Source organism: Symphalangus syndactylus, chromosome 2 (assembly GCF_028878055.3).
Source record: "Symphalangus syndactylus isolate Jambi chromosome 2, NHGRI_mSymSyn1-v2.1_pri, whole genome shotgun sequence".
Classification (NCBI taxonomy): domain Eukaryota; kingdom Metazoa; phylum Chordata; class Mammalia; order Primates; family Hylobatidae; genus Symphalangus; species Symphalangus syndactylus.
The window spans coordinates 35,493,751-35,502,868 of NC_072424.2; the positions used below are offsets into that span (position 1 = coordinate 35,493,751).

The following is a 9,118-nucleotide window of genomic DNA, read 5'->3' on the forward strand; positions in this document are numbered from 1 at the left end:
GGTGATTTGTAGTAAACAGTCTTACATAAACCGTTGGTTTGTTGACTTAGTTGATCTAGGGATGGTAGTAGTGAAGCCAAGGTGATAGGTTATTTCTGTGTTGTTAGTTTTCTCTATACCCCTACCTCATATGCTGCTTACCTCCAAATGTGTGTTCAAAAACATCTTCAAGAGGAAGTATGTATCCTCCCTGAGAATGTCAAAAGCCTTTTTTTCTTTTTGGTATATGGTAAAGCATTAATTTCTGGCTTCCACTGCCATGATTTCATAAAATTTAGAGGAAACAAGAATGTGGTGAGTCCTATGTTGAAAAAGACATGTTTTGTGAAAAGCTTGTAATTTCTTTAGGTTATATGCCTTTTGCAAAAGTAGTATATGGACCTTATGTTAAATTTTTTTCCAGAAAATTATGACTTACCTGTTTGACTTCCCACATGGCCCCAAGGTACTGTATGTGACTCAATAGACCATTGCTTTAATAACAATGAATGCATTTAATCATTCTGGAATATTAAGGGGGAAAGAATTGGTCAGAACCCACCCAGAAAAGTCCTACTTTTCAAGCCTATTGTCTAATCTTCATTAACATTAGAAGTAATCCAGGAGCTAGTAGAATTTAAAATCAAATTGCTAATTTAGAGTCCGCAACTTGAATACTTAGTAGACAGAAATAAAAGGGATATTCATGTGATATTTAGTAGGATGGGATCAGAATAATTTTATGCCCAAGAAGTTCTATGCAAAATTAAGTTTGTGTGGCAATGAAAGGAATTTTCAGGTTGTGGAAGATATTTGATTAACAGAAACAGAAAATGTATGTATATTTTAGACAACTTCTAGATTTTGTATTAGTTGTTGCTAAGTTTTTGCCAAGAGGGCACTCAACCTTGATATTTAGCAGAGAAGTCTTCATTTCTGCAGTGTGGCTGCACTTAGGTTTAAGGAATACTCCTTGCAACTTAGTCACATACTTACAGAATTTTAGTCCTAGACTTTAGTGAATAAACGTCAGCAAATCCCTGTTTTGAGAACACCTGAAATCACACTGTGCAGTGCCCTTCAGGTTGGTCTTAAAAGGTTAATGCCAGGGTTCCATTTCAGGATAGTCATGATTTTAATGGGCATAACTCATTATTAGTATTGTGATTAGCTTACACTATGAACCAAAAGCCAGTGTGTACCTAGAGCCATCATTCTGAGAATGTAACCAGTAAAATTTCCTAATAGTTCCATGTTAGTTTGTATACTTTAGCTCTGATGCTGATCTGCCTCTCTCTCAATCTGTCCCTTGGGTATTGATTTGCATCTCTCCCTAGCTCTTTTGAGCTCCTTTTAGCAAATTTCAGGTGAGCACACTTTCATATATTAAAGTGCTGTAAAATAAGTTATTGTAATTTAGTAGTAGATGAAATGATTTAATGTATAGAATATGTTATTACAGTTATTATTTATACCTTGTCTGCTTCCCAAAGGATATGGCTTATAATACATAGACACAATACTTTATTTTTTGAGATGGAGTCTTCCTCTGTTGCCAGGCTGGAGTGCAGTGGTACGATCTCGGCTCACTGCAACCTCCCCGTCCTGGGTTCAAGCGATTCTCGAGCCTCAGCCTCCCAAGTAGCTGGGACTACAGGCGCCTGCCACCGCGCCCGGCTAATTTTTGTAGTTTTAGTAGAGACAGGTTTTCACCATATTGTCCAGGATGGTCTTGATCTCCGGACCTTGTGATCCGCCCGCCTCGGCCTCCCAAAGTGCTGGGATTACAGGTGTGAGCCACTGCGCCTGGCTGACACAATACCTTTTTAAAAAATAAAATAGTGGGATCTTCTGGCTATACTTAGTATTTTTATATTCCTTGCATCTGAGTGAGATTAAATAGTAATGCCTTAAGGTAAGGAGTGATGTTTCAACTTTTGCTGTTTCTCCTTCACCAGCCTGGGAGCTCCCATCGACCATGGCAGTCCTACTTTGACCTGATCTTGGTGGATGCACGGAAACCACTCTTCTTTGGAGAAGGCACAGTACTGCGTCAGGTGGATACTGTAAGTCACGAGAATGATCTGTCTGCTAGCATGCCGTCCGTAATGTTTCTCCTTTCCCCACTCTTACTCTACGTAAGGAAACAGGAATTTTTTTTTTAATTAGCCGTATCTCTCTTTTGAAATTAAGAGTTTTGGTCTTAACTGAAGCAGTCAAACAAACCCCACTAATTGGAAAGAGTAAGTGCCATTCATTTGGCTGTCTGGCCAAGTAGCACTGGTGGTGGGGGGTGAGGGGAGGATTGTGATAGGATGATAAAGTATTACAAAATCCATATTCTTCACACAGAAAACTGGCAAGCTGAAAATTGGTACCTACACAGGGCCCCTACAGCATGGTATCGTCTACTCAGGAGGTAAGTCACAGACTTCCCTTTATTTAACATCTTTGCTCAGACCTCACTGTGAAAGCTTTGGTAATCTCTCAGCAAAGTACCACATGTACTTTTTAGTAGTCTAAGATGTCATCTACTGAAGGTAAATAGTTTAGTCACCTCTTAATGCAATAGGAGTCTGGGTTTGAGCAGTTGTTAGTATATCCTAATGAATCTGATTTTCACTAAAATGATCAGTTTTCTTTTTTTTAAATCCTATTGGAGGCTTTTTCTCAGTGCTTCGAATCACTTGGGGGTACTTCTCAATATGTTCTCAAGGGTTTCTCAAGGAGTTCCGTGGGTATAGGTACATAGTATGTTGGAGTTAGAAACAGTTGAATAAAGCCAGCTTAATGGCAGATTTGTGATGAAATTGGCAGTGGCTCTTTTGAAGGTTATTTTCACTAAGCTGAGGATGTAGTTTTGTTGCTCTTGGATTTGGTGATCAAGAGCTCTGGTCAGCACAGTGGAGCTGAAGGCCTTGTCTTAGAAGGCAGTAAAAAGAGAATGGTGAGTCTTTGTCTTTTTTTCCTAGTCTGTTCCTCATATAAGAATAAAATGAATCATAGTATTTAACGGTTAAATACTATTGGAATGCCGATTTTAATATAGGGACAGTTTTCTCATTGTTCACTCTGTTGTTTCAGGTTCTTCTGATACGATCTGTGACCTGTTGGGAGCCAAGGGAAAAGACATTTTGTATATTGGAGATCACATTTTTGGGGACATTTTAAAATCAAAGAAACGGCAAGGGTGGCGAACTTTTTTGGTGATTCCTGAACTTGCACAGGAGCTGCATGTCTGGACCGACAAGAGTTGTAAGCCATTCATAAATCTTTGATGTAATTTATATCTAAATGACCAGCTTTGAATCAGTCGTCTTTGATAAACCATTACTTTGTATTCAGGAAGTCAGAGGTGGTCAAAAGGTAGGCCTTGATATTTGGATACTTCCTTCCCATAGAATATTCAGATATTTCACAGAACTCCAGAATTGGAATAAATATGAGAGGTTATCTTGTTTAACCTTCTTGAATCTCTTCGAGGTTAAGTTTAGAATGTTGTTGTCTTGAGTTGTGTTACAGTAACACTAAGTTGTGAACTGGAGCTCAACTTTTCCTCTGTGGTCCTGTATTTTCCCAACCATGCCTAGCAGTCCCAGTCTCTCTGCTAACAGCCCATATCTGTGATTCTGGGGCAGTGATGGCTCTGAATGTTAATCACCTCTGGTATTTTTTATTTACTCTTCTGAGATCTAGAGAATGAGGCCATACTGTATTCTTGAACTAAGCTACACTGTGTATATGCAGTATACACACTGTGCCGAACTGAGTTACGGATATAGTTCTGTAAAAGTGTTTGATACGCAATTTCTCCAGCCAGCCTTGATCTGCATTACCTGCAGTGTGGTGAAGGTGACTCCGGAAACTCAGCCTGCCTGGGGTAGGAGTCCTGGCTCCATAACTTGAAATCTGCATGCCGTTAGGCAAGTTAATGAGATACCCTGTGCCTTAGTTTCCTCAAATGTAAAAATGGGGATAATACCTACCTCCTAAAGCTGATGAAAAACGGAGGTAATATGTGTATAAAGATAGACAGACATGACAGCCTTTCTCAACCAAGGCTCCTTATCCGAAACACAGAAAATTACTACTATTATTTTACCTTTCCAACGGAGCTGAATACAGAAGATTATCTGAGTAACACTTTTCTCAGTTCTCCTAAAGATGGTAGATAGAAGAAAATGTGTTATATACAGTAGATGAAGGAGGGCTTGTCTTGAGGAACCCAGGTTGACAAAGGCTGCAACAAACTGGCAGCATGCTGTAGATGCTGGCTGTTGCTGTTACTATTGTCTGTACTATCAGTGGTGGCTAGCCTTTCATTCACATTTTCAACTTTCTACCTATGAAGTTTTAGAAATCTAGTTGATTTGGCCCTGGACCTGTGACTCAGGACAAGTCACCTAATTCTCAGTCTTTCATCTGAAAATGGGACTGTTAACATTTGCTTAGCTGACTGCACCTGAGACAGCATGTAAATTCTGGTACTTTACAAGCTCAGAATGAGCATGCAGCTGATAGGGAAAGTTGTCATCATGGTGTTTAAGCAGGAGGAAAGGCAGTTAAAGAGAAGGTGATGGTGTTCATCTGTTGTCAGACTCCAAGCGGGTATCAATGAGTTACCCTGAAGAGGGAAAGAGGAGGTAACTGTATACTCACCTATAGCATGTTAGTCCCAGGTTATACTTTTCAGTCACATCTGCAACCTTTTAGTTTTAGCAGCAGTTAAGAACTGGGTGCTTATTTATTTAAAATATCTTCCTTTTCCTTCCAAACCTTAACTAGCACTTTTCGAAGAACTTCAGAGCTTGGATATTTTCTTGGCTGAACTCTACAAGTAAGTTTTCTAAAAATTTCTTTCCTAAAAACTTCTTCAGGAATCACTTAGGTATAAGAAATGTTCTTTCCAGGCAGGTAATCCCAGCTATTTGGGAGGCTGAGGCAGGAGAATCGCTTGAACCAGGGAGGTGGAGGTTGTAGTGAGCTGAGATTGCACCATTGCACTCCCGCCTGGGTGACAAGACTGAAACTCCGTTTCAAAAAAAAAATTCTTTCCAGGCCAAGCGCAGTGGCTCATGCCTGTAATCCCAGCACTTTGGGAGGCCAAGGCAGGCAGCCTTGTAATCCCAGCACAAAGGAGGCCAGAATTTTGAGACCAGCCTGGCCAACATGGCGAAACCCCATCTCTCTCTACCAGAAATACAAAAATTAGCTGAGTGTGGTGGCACATGCCTGTAATCCCAGCTAATTAGGGTGGCTGAGGCAGGAGAATCGCTTGAAGCTGGGAGGCAGAGGTTGCAGTGGGCCGAGATCACACCCCTGCACTCCAGCCTGAGTGACAGAGTGAGACTGTCTTTTAAAAAAAAAAAAAAAAAAAAAAAAAAAAAGCTCTTCCCAGGGATTTTCACCGAGTTTTTCTTTTATTTTTAGGCACCTGGACAGCAGTAGCAATGAGCGTCCAGACATTAGTTCCATCCAGAGACGTATTAAGGTATCCAAATGGGATTTGGGAGAAAACTTGGGAAATAAGTTTAAATGATTTTTTCACATTTCTGATTTTTATAGAGACTGGCATTCAACTACTGCTCAATAAATATTTGTTGAATGAGCCAAGAATCAATCTTGTTCTTTGTTTTAGAAAGTAACTCATGACATGGACATGTGCTATGGGATGATGGGAAGCCTGTTTCGCAGTGGCTCCCGGCAGACCCTTTTTGCCAGTCAAGTGATGCGTTATGCTGACCTCTATGCAGCATCTTTCATCAACCTGCTGTATTACCCATTCAGCTACCTCTTCAGGGCTGCCCATGTCTTGGTGAGTTAAAGCTATAATGGACAGCCAAGATGTACTCTAAGCCCAGGGTCAGCAACCAGCTTTGTGAGATGGCACAGGAGATAGTTTGAACATTTCTTTCTGATGTGCAGAGCCCAGGGGCAGGTTATATGGTTGCATACGAAGGAGTCTTTGAGAAAGTAGAACCAATATTGGAAGTTACAGAGTATAACTTTACTCTCTGAAGTCTACTCTATTAAAAGCTGTATGTAGGCCAGGCATGGCGGCTCATGCCTGTAACCCCAGAACTTTGGAGGCTGAGGTGGGAGGATTGACTGAGCCCAGGAAGTCGAGGCTGCAGTGGGCTGTGATTGCTCCACTGTACTCCAGCGTGGGTGACAGCGAGAGACCCTGTCTCAAGAAAAAGAAAATGTGGTTTTTACATTCCTATATTCTGATCTGTTTCAGGACTATTTTGTTTTTGCTGTAAAATAGGAAATAAACTCCCCTCTCCATCTTTTCCAATTTCCGGCTGCCATTTTGAGGCACAGGGAGAGAGGAAGACAGGCAACTATAAGTAGTTCTATGAAGATAAGTCTACATTGACTTGTCCTGTCGTCCATTATAGATGTAACTGCATGGCCACCTAACAGAGGAGAGGGGTTAGGATTTGGGAAGTAGCTACTTTGCTCTGCCTGCTTTCTGAGCCTCTAGCTTTTTTCTGTCTAGATGCCTCATGAATCAACGGTGGAGCACACACACGTAGATATCAATGAGATGGAGTCTCCTCTTGCCACCCGGAACCGCACATCAGTGGATTTCAAAGACACTGACTACAAGCGGCACCAGCTGACACGGTCCATTAGTGAGATTAAACCTCCCAACCTCTTCCCACTGGCGCCCCAGGAAATTACACACTGCCATGATGAAGATGATGATGAGGAGGAGGAGGAGGAGGAGGAATAAGGAGGAAAAGCAAAACCCCAAGCACCCATTAAACAAGTCCTGGCAGGACTCACAGGAACAAATGATGTCCCTGTTAGGGTTCTACTGGGGGGAGGGAGGGGGCTCCATGAAAGGTATGTCTGAAAAGTTTCTGAAGATTTTATTATCATAGATACTTGTTTTGGTTTTGTGTATCTGTATTCTTTGCAGATGGTCCAAAATTGTAATGGAGTCTATTAGAAGAAAATAAGGGTAAAATCAGGCTGAACTGCATGTATATGGCTCCATTGTGGCTTGTGACACTTTTTAAAAATCATCCGTATGTCAGTGTATCTGGATACACGAGGAAAAGGCAAGAGTCTCAAGAGCGGAACAAAGAGTGGGAAGAGGTGATCTGTAATGTTACAAATTGTGCTATTACTCCAAGATCCAACTTTTCCGGTGCATTACATGGTATTGTATATCAGTGGAGAAATGTATTATTTCCATGATCAAATGTAGTCTCTGTTAAGGTCAAGTTTCCTTTTATAAGCCTTTAATTCATCCTCAGTGACTCTGGCAAGGCTGCTTCTCTATCACTGGCTTTGCACAGAAGTATTCTCTACTTGCTTTAGGGCAGGATTCTATTTTGAGGGAAAAGACAGTATCCTTATTACCTTCTGTTTAATAGCACAAATGCTTATTATTTGTTATCCAAAAACAACCTTTTTCTTATCTGTGATAAGTCTATAGAAAGAATTTAGCTGCAAGTGGACAAAGGAACAAGCCCCCAGAAAAGAAAGGGAAGGACTTCCTTTTTATACTACAGAACATTCGTTAGTGTGGGCTATATAGCTGTGGCTCATGCTACCCAATTCCAGATTTCTTTATCCTCTAGAGTTGATTGCTGTATATTAAAGTTGAACATCAGAGGATGGGAAGAGGGCTCTGTAAGCCAGAACCTTACTAAAGTAGAGGGCACAATCAATCATCAGTGTGAATAAATTCACTTCAGAATCACAAGTCAAGGCCGGGCACGGTGGCTCACGCCTATAATCCCAGCACTTTGGGAGGCCGAGACAGGCGGATCACCTGAGGTCGGGAGTTCGAGACCAGCCTGACCAACATGGAGAAACCCCATCTCTACTAAAAATACAAAATTAGCTGGGCGTGGTGGCACATGCCTGTAATCCTAGCTACTCAGGAGGCTGAGGCCGGAGAATCACTTGAACCCAGGAGACGGAGGTTGCAGTGAGCCAAGATTGTGCCATTGCACTCCAGCCTGGGCAACAAGAGTGAAACTCCATCTCAAAAAAATAAAATAAATAAAAATCCCAATCCCAAGTCGAAATCACTACTTGTTTTAAACAAGAATGAATCATTACTGTGTATGTTAGGGTATTAAATAAAACTGTTTCACCAGTACAGTGAAAGTTGTTTCAACATCTTAAACAGTGGATATAGACTCTTACTTTAACCATCGTATATTTTCTTCTATTCTTGTCATTGGTCAATAGGGGAGGGTAGATTAGCTGCTCCAGAATTCAATAAAGTGTAATATTTCTAACGGTGACTTTGACCTATTCTGTAGCACAACAATAGCTATTGGTCTTCAAGTGGGTTTAGATTTGGTGACATCAGTTTGATATTCTCTTAAAGGAAATAAATACTCAAGAACTGATATGTTCTAACATGATTATGTTCATGGTATTACATAGGCCTCAGTTTTTTCACAGAAATATTTTTGGAACAGGACTGTAAAATGAGGCTTTTAAAAAAATCATTTTATAAGCAGAGAACACAGCCTGATAACTTAGTCAAGGATGTACTGTCTCACTACTTTGGAAGAAACAAACATGCATTCTAAATGGTATATATTGGGAACATATGCCCCTTTAAAAGAATCAGGTCAGAAATGCAATAACAATTAGACTGTTGCCCATGTTAGGAGAATGTGTGGTCATCCTAGTTACTAATTACTCTCAAGATGGAGATGTTGCCCAGTTTAACATAGTCTTAAGTTTTCTTAAACCCAAATAATTTATGAGTAGCTGCTTACATCTACAGAGCTACCTTATTATAATAGTACATTCACATATTGTCCCTTTTAGAGTAAGGAACACATGATTGCTTTGCTTTAATTTACCACTTTTTGTATTGCATCCATGTAAGAGTGTCTTACTAGCCAGATGATTCCATGGCAAATGATTCTCTGGGTCCAAAGATCGGAAAGTGAAAAGCACACAGCTGGAATAAGCAAGAACTCCACTGCTAGTCACAGCTCTCCATAGGACCACCAAAACGTATTAAAGAGCTCTAGGATTCCATAAGACCCAGAGCAAAATGGTGCCTCTCTGTATATTATTCTTAAGAGTGTGCTGGGAAGTCAATGGTCCATGGGTAGGCAGGGCAGCTGTAACTGGGCTTTTTTTTTTAAAACGT

The 9,118-nt window shown here is 40.7% G+C and overlaps 1 protein-coding gene across 13 annotated transcripts in view; it reads left to right on the forward strand.

Moving 5' to 3' along the window:
• The window catches only part of NT5C2 (5'-nucleotidase, cytosolic II), a 105,429-nt gene extending 97,186 nt beyond the window's left edge, over nucleotides 1–8,243 (forward strand). For all 13 annotated transcript variants that reach the window (XM_055250530.2, XM_055250503.2, XM_055250538.2 and 10 more), the window contains 8 exons: nucleotides 404–445; nucleotides 1,938–2,045; nucleotides 2,332–2,398; nucleotides 3,064–3,234; nucleotides 4,765–4,816; nucleotides 5,410–5,470; nucleotides 5,618–5,794; nucleotides 6,482–8,243. In XM_055250530.2, coding sequence (XP_055106505.1) covers nucleotides 404–445; nucleotides 1,938–2,045; nucleotides 2,332–2,398; nucleotides 3,064–3,234; nucleotides 4,765–4,816; nucleotides 5,410–5,470; nucleotides 5,618–5,794; nucleotides 6,482–6,718 — 915 coding nt within the window. In that variant the 3' untranslated portion in view covers nucleotides 6,719–8,243. The remainder of the gene's footprint in view (nucleotides 1–403; nucleotides 446–1,937; nucleotides 2,046–2,331; nucleotides 2,399–3,063; nucleotides 3,235–4,764; nucleotides 4,817–5,409; nucleotides 5,471–5,617; nucleotides 5,795–6,481) is intronic.
• Nucleotides 8,244–9,118: the final 875 nt, after the last annotated feature.